The sequence below is a fragment of the Corylus avellana genome, chromosome 7 (genome assembly GCF_965113065.1).
Source record: "Corylus avellana chromosome 7, dhCorAvel1.hap1.2, whole genome shotgun sequence".
NCBI lineage: Eukaryota > Viridiplantae > Streptophyta > Magnoliopsida > Fagales > Betulaceae > Corylus > Corylus avellana.
The window spans coordinates 888,308-905,325 of NC_142496.1; the positions used below are offsets into that span (position 1 = coordinate 888,308).

Below are 17,018 nucleotides of genomic sequence, written 5' to 3' on the forward strand. Positions count from 1 at the left end.
CTACATGCCGTTTTCATAAATAAGGAGATAGAAGAAGACCATAGCCAGACGGAGTAAAAGATGGTCTACTGTGTGTCCTTAAAGGTTCATTAATTTAAAAAATTGTCAAAAAAAAAAAAAAAACTGCGTTACAAAAGTAGTATAATAGCTCACTGTGCTCGGAATAATAAAGCATAAGAAAAAATATTATAAATTGATCATATTGCTATTCAAGATATGTATGGCTATAAATCACTCTTTCTATATATATCTATAGTTGGAGTTTTTAATGGAAATTATGACATGTAAGCGTTAGATCATGTTCAATCTAATAAAATAATTTCATGTGTATAGAAATGAGACTTCAGCTTGACACGTAGCAAAAAATACACTGAAGAAAAAAACATAATGTTGATGGATGGGGTGATTTACTTGTGCTCTCATTAGGGGAAGTGGCGTGGGCTGATAATACACGCCCTCCACTAATAAGCATGGGTCTCAATGGTAAAAGGAGTAGTGACTAGTGAGCCGACTTCACACCTCTCATTTGTTGGTGGGTCCCTTCCACGGATAAATAGAAAAAAAATATATATATATATATATATATATATACAGTGAAAAAAATAAAATAAAATAAAGTGGGGAATGGGGTGATCTACTCATGCCCTCATTAAGAGAAGTGGCGTGAGTTAATAGCGCACGCCCTTCACTAACAAGCATGAGTCTCAATGTTCAAAGGGGTAATGAAGCAACCGTACACCTCTCATTTGTTGGTGGGTCCCTTCCACAGATGAGGTGGGGTTGTCCCTTCTCTAATTGGAACTCATGTTCACTTGAAGAAGGGCGTGAGTTGCGACCTACCTACCTACTTCTACCTTTGTTTTTCATTTTCATTTTTTTGGTTTTGGAATTTTTTTCCTTACATATCTTTTTTTTTTTTTGGGTTATAAATCAAGCTAAAGTAACACTTATGTACACATGGAGCTATTTTATTAGCTTTGACGTAATTTTACGCTTATGTGTAACAAGTGTACATAGTGAACAATTTGATAATCAAGCATTCATTGAGAAGTGGTTTGTTCAATTTTAGGAAATGATTTGACAAAATGTTAAACCCCATATATCTTTGCATTCTTTTTTTTCTAAAACACATGTTCATTGTGCTTAGAAAAAGAGTATTTGTTTAATGAATTGTAAACTAAATTTTCCTTTAAATTTTAAAGTAAAGATAACCTCTATTAAATCTCAAAAGACTACTATTAGATTTTTTTTTTAAAAAAAAATTTAATATATCGAGAGTAATATTGCATATTCTTCAATCAATCACACGATAAATTTCCCGCTATTAAATTAATTATTATACAAGAGGGTTAAGTATTATTGTTATTTATTAAATAATTATCTAATGGATAACTCCTTTGGTCATATTAAATATTAAGATATTAATTAAATGGATTTTTTTTTTTTTTTTTTGTTGTTGTTGTTGTTGTTGTTGTTGGATCAACTAAATGGAATTTTAAGTTAACATTAGGCGATGATTATTTGGAAGAGACGCACGTGCTCGGACCACGTGCACCAAGTGCCAACTTACCGCTCCTTTCCCGCCAAATCCTTCCCGCCAAAAGAAAAACCTACCACAAAACCCCCCCGGCCACTTCTTCTGAGTGAGAGAGAGAGAGAGAGAGAGAGAGAAATGTCAGGCTGGGACGAGGGAGCGGTGTACTACAGCGACCAGGCGCACTCGTGGCGCGGCGGAAACGGCGAGCATGCGGAAGCGGAGGCCGCGAGCCGCCACTCGGTGCTCCAGAAGTTCAAGGAGTTCATCCGGGGCTTCGAGACCGACAAGAACGTGTTCCCCTACCGTGAGAGCCTCGTCCACAACCCCAAGTCCCTCCTCGTCGACATGGAAGATCTCGATGCCTTCGACCCCGACCTTCCCTCCCTGCTCCGCTCCTCCCCAGCCGACTACTTGCCCCTGGTAACAATCACCCACTTCTTGCAATTTTTGTGTGTTTTGTGGTTTGGAAATTCAATTCTCAACGTTTATGTTATGAAAAGTTAGGATTTAGGTTCCGAACACTTTGAGAAGGGAAATTGGAACAAACTGATGAACCAATCACAGGAGATTCGATGGTTGCAATGCGATGAATTGGATGGTTGGAATTTGTGGGGTTTTTGACGCGTGTGTGTGTTTGTTTTGTAGTTTGAGACCGCGGCGGCAGAGGTCTTGGTGAGTTTGAGGTCGAGAGTGGCGGGGGAGACTGGAGAGATGGAGGATGCGGTGACCGGGGATGTGCAGGTTCTACTGACTTCGAGGGAGGATCCAGTTTCGATGCGATTGCTTGGGGTGAGTGGGTGTTTTTTACTTCTCTTTTTCTTTTTCTTTTTCTTTTTCCTGCTTGGTTGATTTGAAAATTGAGAAAATGAAAGGAAAACATAGATGGAATGTAATGAAGCACGAAAATTTGAATCTAATGTTGTGTGGTTTGAGTTTTTCTTTAGTTTTCCAATGAGAATGAGGGAGTAAAAGTTCTGATTGTTATCTACATTTTCTAAGTAACCAAATGGAGCATTGGGGTTTCTTTTTTTTCCCTGATTTTAGGGTTTTGTTTTTCTTCCTTGTTTTCCCCCTTTTGAATTTGAGTTTTTTGTTGTTGATGGGTAGGCGCAATATATATCGAAGCTTGTCAAAATAGCCGGAATCACCATAGCTGCTTCTAGGACCAAGGCAAAGGCGACATATGTGACTCTTATCTGTAAGAACTGTAAAAATATAAAGCAAGTTCCTTGTCGGCCAGGTCTCGGTGGTGCGATTGTCCCTCGCTCCTGTGATCATATTCCTCAGGTTTTATTTCATACCACTTGTTAGATTACTCACATTTTTGTGGTTTTGATGAGGGTTTGATGAGTGTTTGTGATAATTGTAGCCGGGAGAAGAGCCATGCCCACTTGATCCATGGATTGTGGTTCCAGATAGGAGCAAGTATGTTGATCAACAAACCTTGAAATTACAGGAGAAACCGGAGGTGATGCTCTTAATTTTGAGGAAGAAAAGTTTGATTTTGAATTACAATTTTTAATTAATTGATGGGTGTTTTACTTGATTATTGCAGGATGTTCCTACTGGGGAGCTTCCGCGGAACATGCTTCTGTCTGTAGATCGCCATCTTGTTCAAACAATTGTACCAGGCACAAGATTGACCATCATGGGTATTTATAGTATCTATCAAGCTTCCAATTCTTCCACATCGTGAGGATCTCTACACCTATAGATGAATGTTTTGCTATATTGGATGTGTACCCTCCTTTATTACTGACTTTTCTTTTGGTTGTATGCAGCCACAAAGGAGCAGTTGCAGTTAGACAGCCTTATATCAGAGTTGTAGGAATAGAAGAAGCAAATGAGGCCAATTCTCGAGGCCCTGCTGCTTTTATGCCAGAAGAGGTTAGTCTTAAATCATCTTGTAAACTTTAGTTAAAGCTGTACCAGGCCCTCTTTGCCACAACGCTGCGCCTGCTTATTCATCATGCAAGGTTGCATAATTCTTATCATAGTGTATGTGTTTGTTATTGCAAAGCATTTTTACATCTTCTATACATTAGTAAATGATTGGCAAAGCTCAGAATTATTCTCTATCAGTGTCTGTTTCTTGTACGTTTTTGGAAATTTTATATGGTGAGAAATATGCTATTTAAGGAGAGCTTATAATAGATGACAACCAATATAAAGCTTTTTGGTGTTTATCTGTTGACATAATAAGGCTACAGTATTGAATGAAATTGACAGTGCCTTCATTAGATTCTCAATTTCTATTTCGCATTTTTTTCGTTTCTTTTTACCGTAAATATTGGAAATGTGTTGATTGATTGCAAGATATATTTTCTTGTGTACCCTGTATAGTGCAACGTAGGATAAGATGATTCTGATCTGTCGCCTTATTTTCATTTTCAGTTGTTATATTGTAATGAATATTGTTTGTAGATAGAAGAATTCAAAAAATTTGCTGCGGAAACTGATGTATACAAAAACATATGCTCCAAGATAGCTCCCTCTATATTTGGTCATGATGACGTGAAAAAGGCTGTGGCTTGTCTGTTGTTTGGAGGATCAAGGAAGGTACATCACGAACTTTGATCTTTTAACATTGACATGCTTTATTTTTTTACATAACCATTTTCTCTGTTGCAGAATTTGCCGGATGGTGTGAAATTAAGGGGTGATATCAATGTGTTGCTTTTGGGGGACCCATCTACTGCTAAATCACAGGTTAGTTCTATACATATTTGGTGGTCCTGGAGCTGAGTGACTCACTGAAAGTTGCAGAATGTCCTGCTTTCCCTGTTGTCTCTTTAATCCCCCCTTGTGAAATGATTTCTCCACTTACATGCATATGATTTTGAAGAGACATGCTAATCATACTTTTAAGATAGTTCATGCTCTTGCTTTCCTTGCCATCCAAGGGGAGGTGCTGATTTGATAATTACCCTGTACAGTTTCTGAAGTTTGTTGAAAAGACTGCTCCTATTGCTGTTTATACTTCAGGAAAAGGCTCATCAGCTGCTGGTTTAACAGCTTCTGTGATTCAAGATAGCAGCACTGTAAGTCCTTGGACTTTGTTTACTAGTAAGCAGGCATATTGTGTTATACTTGGCTTTATCTTGCTACTGGAAAGTCAGTGGACTGATATTTGTTCCCTTGTTCTGGGAAAAAAATCTTACTTGAGTTCACCTGTGCACTACAGCGTGAATTTTATCTTGAAGGAGGAGCCATGGTTTTGGCAGATGGAGGTGTTGTCTGTATTGATGAGTTTGATAAAATGAGACCCGAAGATAGGTATTGTAAACTAGAAATAAATCTTAGTAGTCGTTTTGTTTATATGTCATAGTAATGAAGTTTAATGCTAATTCTGTGGCACAGGGTTGCTATTCATGAAGCCATGGAACAGCAAACCATATCCATTGCTAAAGCAGGAATAACAACGGTTCTTAATTCTAGAACTTCAGTGCTTGCAGCTGCTAACCCTCCATCAGGACGATATGATGATCTTAAGGTCCAAGGCCATATATCCCATTTCATCTTTCTCAGCTTTTTAAAGGCATAATTGTATTTTTGGGTAGAGATCCTCTCCAGTAGTCAATTGTCCAGTTTTCTCCAGTTTTGGTTCTCATAAGAGAGACTATCCAACGACAATAGCTCCCTTTTTTGTCAACATCATCAAACGTTTACTCCACAGCCATAAGATTTAAACCCCATTAACAGAGTAACCTGATTTCTGTACAAATCAAAACCAACCACCACTGAAGAATCTTCATGCAGACCCCTCACCCAAATCTCCATAGACCAGAAAATCACAAACTGAATGGAATACCGTGACTATCAACACCAGATTGAAGCTAGGACAAAAAGCTTGCTCCCTAAGGACTTCCCAACACTCCCAGAAACTCCACCATGCAGTTACTTGGAAAAATTGATTGGGGTGTTCTCTTAATTTGCTCAAACCTTGATTTTACATGATGATTGTGTTTGCACGAAGGTAATATACTGAATGCCGGGCACAAACAGACATAGATTTGACTGGCTCATTAGGAGGCACACACTGGACCAGACTGGACAAGGTCCAAAGGAGAGGATCTTAACCCCATAATTTTCCAATAAGAAACTAATAAAACATTCAACTTCTTCCAGACTGCACAGGATAATATTGATTTGCAGACAACAATTCTCTCTAGATTTGATTTAATCTTCATTGTGAAAGATATCAGGACGTACAGTCAAGACAAGGTAATTTTCAGTTACTTGCTCAGATGAAGTGCTTCATTTCAAAATGGAATTTGGCTGTGCAAAGAAATTCAATTATCTTCTTGTGTTTCTCATTGCATTTCAAGAAGCAACCTGCATTCTGTCAAATAATTGTTAAATATTAAAACTGCTTCATTTGTTTTCCTGGGCAAACTGCTTAATTTCTTGAAAAGCTTAAAATGATTCTTCTTTATGTTGTATCAAATATCCCATTTTAGATACCATATAACTCGATATGGAAAAGTCTGTTCATGTGGCTTCCAAATGCCCTATTAGTTGAGGCAGCAGTCTGACCCAAATTCTTCCATGACAGATTATAGCTAGTCATATCATAAAAGTTCATGCATCTGCTAATGCATCTGTGGGAGAAAGTAGACCTGCTAAAGAAGAGAATTGGCTGAAGAGGTATGCAGTGTGAAGCAAATAGGTCATACATTTCCTTGATGTTGCTTTGTCAAATATTCATACCTTCTGCGATGCAATATTTGCAGGTATATACAATATTGTCGAACTGAATGCCACCCGCGTTTATCAGAATCTGCATGTACTTTACTGCAGAATAATTATGTCAAAATCAGACAGGTACTCATACGTCAAAAGAGTACTTTGTTCACTGTAACCCATTAGTTCTGAGATGGTGCTCGAATAAATATTTGATGTGAGAAGTTTCATGGCTATTCACTCAGAATAGCCATCTTTTTGCTCCGTTCCTGAATTCCCCTTTCAAACATTAGCATCAATGGGTGGCTCTGGTATCCAAATTGACTTCATCATTGTGATGCTTCCTGTAGGATATGAGGCAGCAAGCAAATGAAACTGGCGAGGCTGCTGCAATACCAATTACTGTAAGGCAGCTCGAAGCTATTGTAAGATTGAGCGAGGCTCTTGCAAAAATGAAACTGTAAGTACTATTGATGTAAAGCTTCGTACTCTCTTAGATGATCATAACCATTCAATAACAGGAGTCGCAAGTCATCTTACTTAAATTTGTATTAAGCATCCCCCCACCTTTTCATTTTGTCTTTCCTTTTTTAACAGCTCGCAATCTTTGTATAACATACGCCTAATTTTTTCCTACACTACAATATCAGATCCTACATTGCCACTGAGGAGAATGTGCAGGAAGCAATTAGACTGTTCACTGTTGCCACGATGGATGCAGCACGGTCTGGAATAAATCAACACATGAATCTCACTGCTGAGATGGCAAATGAGATAAAGGTTTGTCAGAGACTCTGATCTTCATACTCTCTATTTTGTCTTTTTTCTAGCTCCTTATCAATCTCTAGTTGATTATTCTTTTCCCTGCCAACAGCAAGCAGAGACCCAGATAAAGAGAAGAATAGGGATTGGAAACCACATATCAGAAAGAAAATTGATTGATGAGCTTAGCAGAATGGGCATGAACGAGTCTATTGTGAGTATCTTTACTTTATGTTATATCAACAACATTTTTCTTCAGAAGTTAGGGTTTAGGGTTTGAGAATATAATGCCAAAAAACAACTACCTTAAAATCCAAATACTCAAAAATTTTGTGCGAATGAATCTTTTATGAGTTCATGATGGTAGTGTTTTCACTGATGTTCATTTACATTTGCAGGTGAGAAGAGCTCTTATAATTATGCACCAGAGAGATGAAGTTGAATATAAGCGAGAAAGGCGTTTAGTTTACCGGAAAGCCTAATCCATTATTCTATTTTCCTAACCCTTTATCAGCAAAATGTTAGTACATGTACATTGATTATAACTTATGTGTGCTTCTGTATTTTTATATGAAAGTTGGGTTTCAGTTGCCAAGCTCTAGAAGTAACCCTAGCAATGCCAAATTATGATTCTTGACTTTTGTATTTAAGAAAAATTAGTTAGAGAGTTCTTGCTTTGGTCAATTTTATTAAAGATTTTACTGTTGTTTATGTTGATATCTCAAAATCTCAATATGCTTCGTATTTTAAATTATTGTCTAAATTACTGACCGTGGCTAATAGGTCATAGAATGATCGTACAAATTAAAATACATTTCAAAGTAAGCGTAAAAACCCAATTACGAAGTTGGCCTTAAATTGCTGAATGTTTGAGGCCGAAAGGGAAAAGTCCATGCCTAAACTGCTACTGCTTGGCCTATCAATTCTTTGCAGAAAAAAGATAATTCTATTCAAATTCAAAATTGCATTTTATTTTCAAAAATATTAACAAACAATTTGAAAATTAATTAATTAATTAATTAATTTTTTTTTTTAAATTTTAAATCCAAAACATTTTTGGCAAGAGAATACCACCAAAAATTACCAAACATATTCACTGTCGTATCATAATTTATGTTGTGTAGCCCACCCATTAAAAAAAAAAAAAAACGATAAATCAAAAAAATTTGACATGATTAGAATAATTGCAATAAAAAAAAAATACAAAATTTATTATAAGGGTGCGTCTAGAATTGCAATTTTGCAAAAATAATTTACGTTTTTTAAAAGATATCGCAAAACATAAATCGTTTGGCATTGTAATTTAAAAAACCGTTAATTTAAAATAGAAGAAAGATCTGTGATTTTTATAATCAGGCTAAAGATGCTTATTTAAAAAGACGCGAATTTAAACCAAAATCACGATTTCGCATAACAAATATTTAATAAAAAAATACATTTTTAACATGTTTTACAATGATTTTAAAAAGTAACTATTTAAAAAGACACCATTTTTTAAATCGTACTTATTAAATCACATTTCCAAACCCACGTGAAGAATTACACAAACAGACGGACCATTTATATAAATATTAGATAGAGTTGGGGCGGTCGCTCCTCCACAGAGCAACCGTAGGATGCTTCTCTCCCGCTCGAACCTTCCGCCGGCCCACGCTCGTTACCGTGGACACCACACCATAAGAGCCATTCCACCAGTTTCACTCTCTCAACATCCTCTCAGGTAGCAACCTTTACTCTTCAGTTCACAATATTCCTTTCTCTTCTATGAGCTTCAACGTGACATTTGAATTTCGATTGGTCGGTGGAAAAGATACGCAGTGCTCGGCGCTGGCTTCGCCGGCCTCTCCGTTGCTTGGCACTTGTTACAAGTATTCTATTCTCTCTCTCAACTATTTTACCCTCATTGCATTCTTATTTTTTTAGAAAATATTAAAATTTATATTTGCAGGAAAGTCCGAAGGATTTGGGACTACGGATAGACATATACGATGAAGTTGGGATCGGTGGAGGGGCTTCTGGAGTTTCCGGCGGACTACTCCACCCTTATTCCCCCAAAGGTCAGGCTTTGCTATTTGGTCCTTGGATTTTTCAAGACTTTTCAATTTTGCCTCGTTAGATTTTTAGTTTTTCGCACTATGTAAGGTTGAAATTGGAAATTTTAAAAATTTAGGGACCTTTTTGCACAACATAATCCTTCGTTGATCAAAACTAATGACATATTCACAAATATTGATGACTCCAAATGAAGGAAAAAATGGTTCACCTTTTATCAAATCCCTCCTTAAAGTGTAAAAGTTGTTAAATCACCTCATAAGATTCACACAATTATCATAAAACTGCTTAACGGTGATGAGTGAAATCACCTCATAAGATTCACCTCATAAGAGACCATTAGAGCATTACCCCCCAAATTAAAAATTTGAATTGTGATATTGGAATTTTTTTAATATTTAGGGACCAAATAGAAACCTAGTGATATTTCAAGGACCAAAATATCTAATTTAAGGTAGGCATCGCTTGGGATGAGATCCTCTATATTTTTTAGACAATTCCACGAGTTCTTGAAATCCTACCAGTTATTTTTAATTAAAAAAATAATTTGTTTAGATTTTGTCATCTCATCCTATGACTCAGTTTGAATGTTTTTGGCAGGTAAGCTGCTGACCTGGGGTGCCGAGTGTTGGAAAGAGAGTGTAAAGCTTTTGAGCATTGCTGAGGCAGCAGCTGGTCAAAATTCTGACGGTTTCATAGTTCGGAGAAGGTTCCTTTCTCATTGCGTACAACTGTTTTTTTTGTAGATTTTTGGCTACCCTTTTAAGGACATTTATATTTTGGATCATTTTTTTTAACTTACTGTATATTGATGTTAGCTAATTAGTTGACTGAACATAGTTTAAAAATCTAGCAATTTTTTGGTGTTCGAAATAAGCACACTTAAAGGTGCAACAGACAGGTGCTCATGATGTTTCCTTGCACCCTTGGTGGAGGAATGGCTCCTAACGGTTTTTGAAATGTTGTAATATGAATTTCTGACAGAAAAATGTCATGTTGTCTCTGTAATATGTTGAATTAAGTTGGAGTCTTTCATTGTGTTTTCACTCTAGTGTTTATTCAGAGAGTTGGTTTAAGTTCTCATTTCTTAGAAATTATTTTCTTTCTTGTTTTCTTATGCTGCGTGTCAATTAACATTTATGTGTTGGCTTATCCTTCTGATGAAAGCTTTCTGATTCAGGGGCATCTTGAGACCAGCAATGAACATGAAGAATTTGCTCACATTGAATGATGTAATTCTATCGACTTTTTTAACCCTAAATAGCTTAGAAGTTGATATTTTGTTTATAATAATATCTATATTTCTTTCTTTATGTGATTAGAATGCTCAGAATTGCCTTGCCAGTTGCAGAATGGAGACCATTGACAAGGATGCTGCTCAAAATCTTGTACCCAATTTATGCGTTCCATTCAACTCCGCCTTCTATATGCCTGAAGCTGTAAATATACATCCTCAACGCTATCTCCAGGTTGGAGAATTAAGCCTCTGATTATTTATTTCTTCTTGGAGTAATTGTTTTTCGTTTTTATTTTATCTTCATTCTCGTTGTTATTTTATTAGGCACTCTTCTTAGCATGTGAAAATTTAGTGAAAGAATTATCGACTTCTGGCTTTGGAGGAAAAGAGTTATGTTTGCATAAGAAATCTATTCATAAACTCCTTGACCTTGAAGGTAATCACCCAAACTACTGCTTCACCTTTTTATTTATTTATTATTTTATTATTATTATTATTATTATTATTTTTTTATAAATTTCATCTGGTGTGCCACAGTTGGTTCTCACGTACCTGCTGAAGGAGTCTCATGTTTTAGACTTCTTAGGCTCTTTCCATATAGGTTCCATGTATGTAATAATCCTGTCTAAAACTTGAACTTCAGATATAATTTCCTATATAAATACTTCAAAAGTGAAATTCTTGATGCAAATATTTTGATCCTGTCAGGCTGTTGCTTTCTATGGATTAGATAAGATATCTCATTGAATTTAACAGTAAATGATGCCTCATTATAAAGTTAGGAGTTGGAACTGAAGGAGACTCTTGTAGCCTGAGCAAATAGGATATCTTCTAGTTCATACTTACACACATAATTACCCAAATACAGAACTACCTAAAATGGTGGACCATTGTCTTTTAGACTTCAAATATATCCCAATCTAGTTGAATAGCCTGAGAAAGGTATCCTTGAACCAATAAAATTCAATCCCGAACATGAGAACTAAGTCCAATAACTTAAACTAGGCAAGGAAATCAGACTCTCGGTTGGCTATGATAAAATAAGATTTGGCTTTGCATAATTTTAGACTGTCAAACCTTTTTAAGCTTCAAATTGCTGTTTTGAGTGGCTAATCCTGGTGGAATTTCAAATTGCTGTTTTGGGTGGCTAATCCTGCTGGAATCTCATGATTTTCAAGCATAATTGTGTCTGAGTATTTTTATCTCTTCCCTAAGAAGTAAATGCGTGCTTGCATTTTTTTTATTTAGGGGAATATGATGGGGTAGTAATCTGCCTAGGTGCCAAAGCAGATTTACTTCCGGAGCTCTCAGGAAGGCTTCCTTTGAGGACTTGCAGGGGTGTCGTTGCTCACCTGCAGCTGCCTGCTGATATGGGGTAAAAGTTATCTTATGCATTGCATACATTGTTATGCCAGAAGGTTTAAAATAGACCTTGAATGTCTTCGGCGGTTGGGCCCATATAACTCGATTTTAGCAATGCCAAACAAATCAAATGTTTTATAACATATACAGGGTCGTATAAAGAATTTCATGATAATTTGATTGATGGTTATTAGTCTCATGTGGGGGGCACTGTACTGTTTATGGTGATCCCCTTCAGGATGTCATAGAAAGGCTATGACAAACAAACTGCATATTGTTGCTACTTGGTAGGGTTGTCAATTTTTGACATAATCTGTAAACCCAACACAAATTTAACACAAAATTAGCAAGTTAGGGTTAGAGGGTCTCACCCGTTTGATTAAATGAGTCGGATTAGGGTTGATTTATATAATTTTATATTCATGTCTCAACACACAAACACGAATTGCCACCTCTACCATTTGTCTGCAAATGTTTCCTCGAACTTATTGCTCCTTTTTTCCATATTTTTTGGAACACTGTTTTTCAGAGAAGAATATCCAGACCATGGCCCATCGATACTGTCAGATGCGTGGCTTGCCTTCCAGGGGCGCCGCAGTCTATACATGGGCTCAACGTGGGAATGGAAATCAAGAAACTCCTCACCAATTGTCTCAGCAGATGAATCCTCAACTGCTCTTCAAGAGCTTCTGCCAAAGGCCTCTTCGGTTTATCCAGCTATAAAGGACTGGACTTTTACTGATGCAAGAGCTGGTCTGAGGGCAATGCCACCTCTCACTCCACATGGATCACTTCCGCTTTTGGGTTGTGTTGATGATATTCTTGGTGGAAATTATACTTGTAATTATTGGTTATTTGGAGGGCTTGGTTCAAGGGGACTGTTCTACCATAGCTGGCTTGGAAAATTGGTCGCACAGGCTATGCTGTCCGCTAATGAAGATTTGATTCCATGTGAACTAACCTCTTGGAAGAAAATAAAGCAATGATTCAGGGAATTTTCAATTTTAGCACTTACCCAAAGTATTCAAATCTTAGGCCAAAAAAAAAAAAAAAAAAAAAAAATTCAAATAAATAGAGCTTTGCTTTGGCAATCTTGATTGCAGTCTTGTGTTGTCAATCTCCTGCTTTCTGTGAGAATAAATAAGAATATGAACAATTTCTGTTGAGCTCAGTTTACATCCAATTCTTGAGTAGAAAGTTACCCATATATGAAGGGTGAGCCTTTTTTGGGCAAGTAAATGAAGAGTGGGCCATTTTTGGGCACAATGAACTGCCATGTGAGAGGGTACTTGAGCTCTATTTAATCAGACAAATATTTGGACAGTCCAAACAAGTAAGCCCTAAATGTCCTCGCACATGAGTTACTCATTTTGCATGCAATATGAACAGGTCATTGCATCCACAATAGGAATCCAGGGCTTAATGATGGGACAATGATATCTATAATCCAAACCAAGAAAACACATTTATTTTGAATTCTTAATTCATTTAGTTTTTTAAAGGCATGGTGCTACTTCCCTATTGCGAAGGGACCCTTAACTCCATGGACTCATGATCCTCACCATTACATGGTGGTGGAAGCCAATAGAATTTTCATTTTCTTTCCCTTTTTTCCTCATGCATTTAAGATTGACCTATTGACGCTGAGTTGAGAACTTTCTTGGTTGCTATGTTTATAATGGAAATGAAGAAACAACAATGTAGACTAATCCATTTCAACAATATAATCTAATTGATGGAAAAATCCCCAACAACCAGAAACAGTAAGAACTAAATCCAGTAGCAGAACATAACCTGGTTAAGGCTGGACAATATAATTCCATAAATAGTCATTAGTCATAATAATTCTTCCCCAGAAAAAGGAGAAAGAAAAAAGAAATGCCCTTACAATTTCTAGACAGGCCTGAACATATCTAGTCCCTCTGACTAACAAAAATAGTTTCTTGTCAGTTTACAACACATGAAAAGACATGAAAGTTGAAGATACGACATTAGTCATATTTATGCTAACCGGCACACTAAACGTAAAGGAATCTGGTGCAGAAAGAAACTGAGGTTCCTAGCCCAATGTCCATATATAAACCTGGCCCCCACTTGTGGCTCCTGCAAGCATGCCAACATTGTATGGGTGTGCATCAAACCTGCATGGAATTGCTGACACATCCGGGCTTTGTAAAGTGAATATTGTTCTTCTTTGAGCTGGGGAGATAACATCAACTCCTCTTTTCATATTGCCAATGAAGAGGTATGAATCGTCCCAACCCCATATTGCTCTGCTCCCACCAAAAAAAAAAGAAAGAGCAGAAGTTAAAATCAAATTTTTTTCTCAGAATGCAAGGTCTATTATTAATTTGTCTACAATAAATGTTTTGAAACTAGGACTACAGTACAACTTTCCCTGATAATTGATATCATCCCTCCTGTCCAAGAACCTGCCTCCGAATATGAATCTACCAAACTTGGTTACTCATTGACAAAGAAGGATCCTGATGTGGTTGGATATAAATAGGAAACACAGAAATACTATTTCTCATTCAATACAATCCATCTTTAGATTCAAAACCATTTCTACAGGAAATATGATAAAATTTAAGCACTGATATCCTGATGACAACATAGGCAACAATTTTTTTTTTTTTTGTTAATTAATTGCTTGAGACAAGGTCTACAAACCAACGACAGGTTATTCTTAAGAAAAAGTTACAAATTGTAACAGAGAATGATTGTGGCATTTGCCATAGAACATCAAGCAGATAGTTCAACAAAAAAGAAAAGTCGTATCAGCATCCAATAATCTGGCAAAATTCATACCTGAAAGAAGAAATCCATCTGCCTGTCTGATTATCATGTTTAATCATTACTGTATCGTCAAAATTGATTCCGCTTGCTATACCAACCCTGTCATCCATGCTGCATGAAGATAATTGAAAATTAATTACAATTAAGAATCATTTACAGTAATGTTTGAACTACTGCTGCATTGTATACAACACTTTGGGCTTTAAACAAGATAACTAACCCAATTAAGCAGTAGTGGCAAGTACAGCAGAAAGAAGCTTGTAAGCAACATATTGCAATTAGGGGCAACAAAAAAAGAAGTTGACAGTTTTTGTACCGAACACAGGAAGTTGATAGCATCAAATGCCTAACATATCACAACTACAACTATAAAATAAAGGGATCAACTACGAAATAGAGCTTCTTCAGCAGGTAATTTTAGACGTAATGCACTTGATCAGCGTTTAACAAAAAGCTTATTAATAAAAGAGTACATTTTGTTCGTTAAACTAATTATAAAATTATATAGATAAGCATAGATGATAATCTTTGAAGAGTACTCACATATAGTATGAACTGAACTAGCACAAATGTTTCTCACACAGGAGGTAAGATATTCAATCTCAAAGTCAGAGGTTCAATACAACACAAATACCTTGTCGTCGCGAGGAAGCTTCCTGAAGGTGAGAAGTAAGCAGACTGCACAGCCCTTTGGTGGCTAACTTCCTTCAGAGGTTTGGGTTGATCTGCAGCAATACTTCTCAAATCCCATATGCAGGCAGTTCCATCAGAGGAACTAGTAGCCATGACATTAGAGTTTTCCGAGTTAAAATCTATGGAGTTAATCCTATGTTCATGCAAATTCCATTGGGTTGTGCATTTCCCAACCCTTTCATCCCAGATATTCAAAACTCCATGACCCTCGCTAAAATATAAGCACTTCACATCATCTAATCTTTGAGATAGAGAATATATAGTATCATCACTTGAATATATCAGATCAAATACCTCCTTCTCAGCATCCATCAATCGGATAAATCCATCATAGCAACTGGTAAAGATCTGCAATTGAATTCAACGAGTATAATTCAGCTGAAGCCATATGAAACTCAACACCCACAATACAATACTTCTAGAGTGTGTGAGCATGTAATTGGGTAGACACAACTAGAGTCAAGTGACATACAAGAGCCACACTAAAACCATTGCACAGTACTATCCAAAGCAGATGACTCAACATGAAGATAAAGACAAAACAGACCCATGTACATTCATCATTACAATTCAATGGCCTCAAGATCTCCTAGCACATGTACCTCGTTCAATTTTTTCAAGTAAACAGAATCTTCAACAGACTTATTTATCCGAATGTTATCCTACGTCAGTAAGTATAAGTGCATTTGGTTCATAGCGTTTACAACTATTTAACAGTCTAACATTTAATCCAGAGTATTTGAAGATTTCTGGGCAGTCAATGACAAAATATAGCTAAAGATTAAGTATTAACAATATTATGCAAGCAATATTCAATCCAAATCACCTTTGGCAAGCAATGTTGCTGAATCGAAATCCCTGAGATGGGACCTGGATGCGGGTGATACAAATAAATCCCATCTTTTTCCTCCGTATCACAATCAACATTCCAAAAACCAATATTTCCAAACTTGTTCCCCACCACAACCATTCTCAAATCTTTACAAGGAAAAAACCGCACATTCATGATCCTCCCCGGCACAACTCGCGCAATATTCTCTGGTTTCAGGCTCAAAGCCCCCAATTCCATACAACTCCCACTCCCACACGCACCCCTCATCGAACCCCCACCATTTTTATCACCAAATTCCTCATGGGGTTTCCTTGAAGCGCCCAAAAGTCTTTCAATTAGCACTTTATCGGACCCGGTTCCACAATAAGCGTCTCTCGTACTAAGGGGCCCCAAATCGCTTGGCGAAGGCTTCGATGGGGTTGAAGATTTCGCAACCTTAGGGACTGTTTCAACGATATCTTCTAGACCTTTGGAGTCCAAATAATCTGGTGGCATTCCTCGAGTACGCAAGGACCGTCGGATCACGATTGGCGTCTCAGTTTTGGGTTTCTTCTCCGGACTTACTTTGTACGATTTGGTTCCAACTCTGCCATGAAAAGAAAAAAAAATCACAAAAAGAAGAGAAATTGAAAAATGGGTTTTATTTTTTTGGGCGAAAATAATGATGGGCTTTCGTTTTTGGATGAATACAAAGATGGGCTTCATGGAAAAGTGAAACTTAGAGAGAGACCTTTGGCGCTTGGAAAAGGCGGAGAGCTCGGAGGCTCTGGACTGGAGTTTAAGGGCAGCCATCATCTGATCGTTTCGGCGAATGTTCTCGAGGCGCTTGCGCTCGTACTCTGTCAGGTTCTCAGACGACGCCATGGTAGATCGAAGATTGAGAACTCACACACAGATACACACACGCACAGAGAGAGAGAGAGAAAGAGAGAGATTGGATGGTTATGTTTGCAATTTGAGAATTGTTGGGGGGTATATATGTTAGTGGGTGTGGCGGGAAATGACACTGGCGGGAATGAGATCTTTTTTATAACATCATTTTCGACTTTTTTTTTTTTTTT

At 37.1% G+C, this 17,018-nt stretch overlaps 3 protein-coding genes across 3 annotated transcripts; 2 read left to right on the plus strand and 1 right to left on the minus strand.

Moving 5' to 3' along the window:
* Positions 1-1,654: 1,654 nt before the first annotated feature.
* On the plus strand, positions 1,655-7,699 carry MCM5 (Minichromosome maintenance (MCM2/3/5) family protein). Its single transcript, XM_059597944.2, has 18 exons — positions 1,655-1,957; positions 2,183-2,326; positions 2,645-2,824; positions 2,907-3,005; positions 3,093-3,229; positions 3,319-3,424; positions 3,962-4,096; positions 4,169-4,246; positions 4,474-4,578; positions 4,722-4,813; positions 4,898-5,030; positions 5,666-5,761; positions 6,093-6,184; positions 6,271-6,361; positions 6,571-6,680; positions 6,871-7,000; positions 7,095-7,196; positions 7,381-7,699. Exons 1-18 carry the CDS (start codon positions 1,673-1,675, stop codon positions 7,462-7,464), a joined length of 2,199 nt encoding a protein of 732 aa, XP_059453927.2. The 5' UTR covers positions 1,655-1,672; the 3' UTR covers positions 7,465-7,699.
* An 842-nt stretch (positions 7,700-8,541) lies between these two features.
* On the plus strand, positions 8,542-12,667 carry LOC132184393 (FAD-dependent oxidoreductase family protein). The gene is made up of 9 exons (XM_059598019.2): positions 8,542-8,702; positions 8,793-8,850; positions 8,931-9,039; positions 9,635-9,743; positions 10,215-10,266; positions 10,357-10,503; positions 10,596-10,707; positions 11,520-11,646; positions 12,163-12,667. The coding sequence occupies exons 1-9, from the start codon at positions 8,599-8,601 to the stop codon at positions 12,617-12,619; spliced, it is 1,275 nt and encodes a 424-aa protein (XP_059454002.2). The 5' UTR covers positions 8,542-8,598; the 3' UTR covers positions 12,620-12,667.
* Positions 12,668-13,423: 756 nt separating this feature from the next.
* Positions 13,424-16,889, minus strand: DRS1 (DROUGHT SENSITIVE 1). The gene is made up of 5 exons (XM_059598503.2): positions 16,688-16,889; positions 15,952-16,543; positions 15,067-15,473; positions 14,445-14,543; positions 13,424-13,906 (listed from the first exon to the last, which is right to left on the minus strand). Exons 1-5 carry the CDS (start codon positions 16,819-16,821, stop codon positions 13,693-13,695), a joined length of 1,446 nt encoding a protein of 481 aa, XP_059454486.2. The 5' UTR covers positions 16,822-16,889; the 3' UTR covers positions 13,424-13,692.
* Positions 16,890-17,018: the final 129 nt, after the last annotated feature.

Bases quoted from the DNA above. Each gene is read 5' to 3' on its own strand.
- MCM5 (XM_059597944.2), top strand. From the start codon at position 1,673: ATGTCAGGCTGGGACGAGGGAGCGGTGTACTACAGCGACCAGGCGCAC. The intron at 7,001-7,094 runs GTTTGTCAGAGA...CCCTGCCAACAG, and splicing joins AGATGGCAAATGAGATAAAG to CAAGCAGAGACCCAGATAAA. The intron at 7,197-7,380 runs GTGAGTATCTTT...TTACATTTGCAG, and splicing joins TGGGCATGAACGAGTCTATT to GTGAGAAGAGCTCTTATAAT.
- LOC132184393 (XM_059598019.2), top strand. From the start codon at position 8,599: ATGCTTCTCTCCCGCTCGAACCTTCCGCCGGCCCACGCTCGTTACCGT. The intron at 8,851-8,930 runs GTATTCTATTCT...TTATATTTGCAG, and splicing joins TTGCTTGGCACTTGTTACAA to GAAAGTCCGAAGGATTTGGG. The intron at 10,708-11,519 runs GTAATCACCCAA...TTTTTTATTTAG, and splicing joins TAAACTCCTTGACCTTGAAG to GGGAATATGATGGGGTAGTA.
- DRS1 (XM_059598503.2), bottom strand. From the start codon at position 16,821: ATGGCGTCGTCTGAGAACCTGACAGAGTACGAGCGCAAGCGCCTCGAG. The intron at 15,474-15,951 runs GTGATTTGGATT...ATTCAATTGCAG, and splicing joins AGCAACATTGCTTGCCAAAG to ATCTTTACCAGTTGCTATGA. The intron at 13,907-14,444 runs GTATGAATTTTG...TGGTGGGAGCAG, and splicing joins AGATGGATTTCTTCTTTCAG to AGCAATATGGGGTTGGGACG.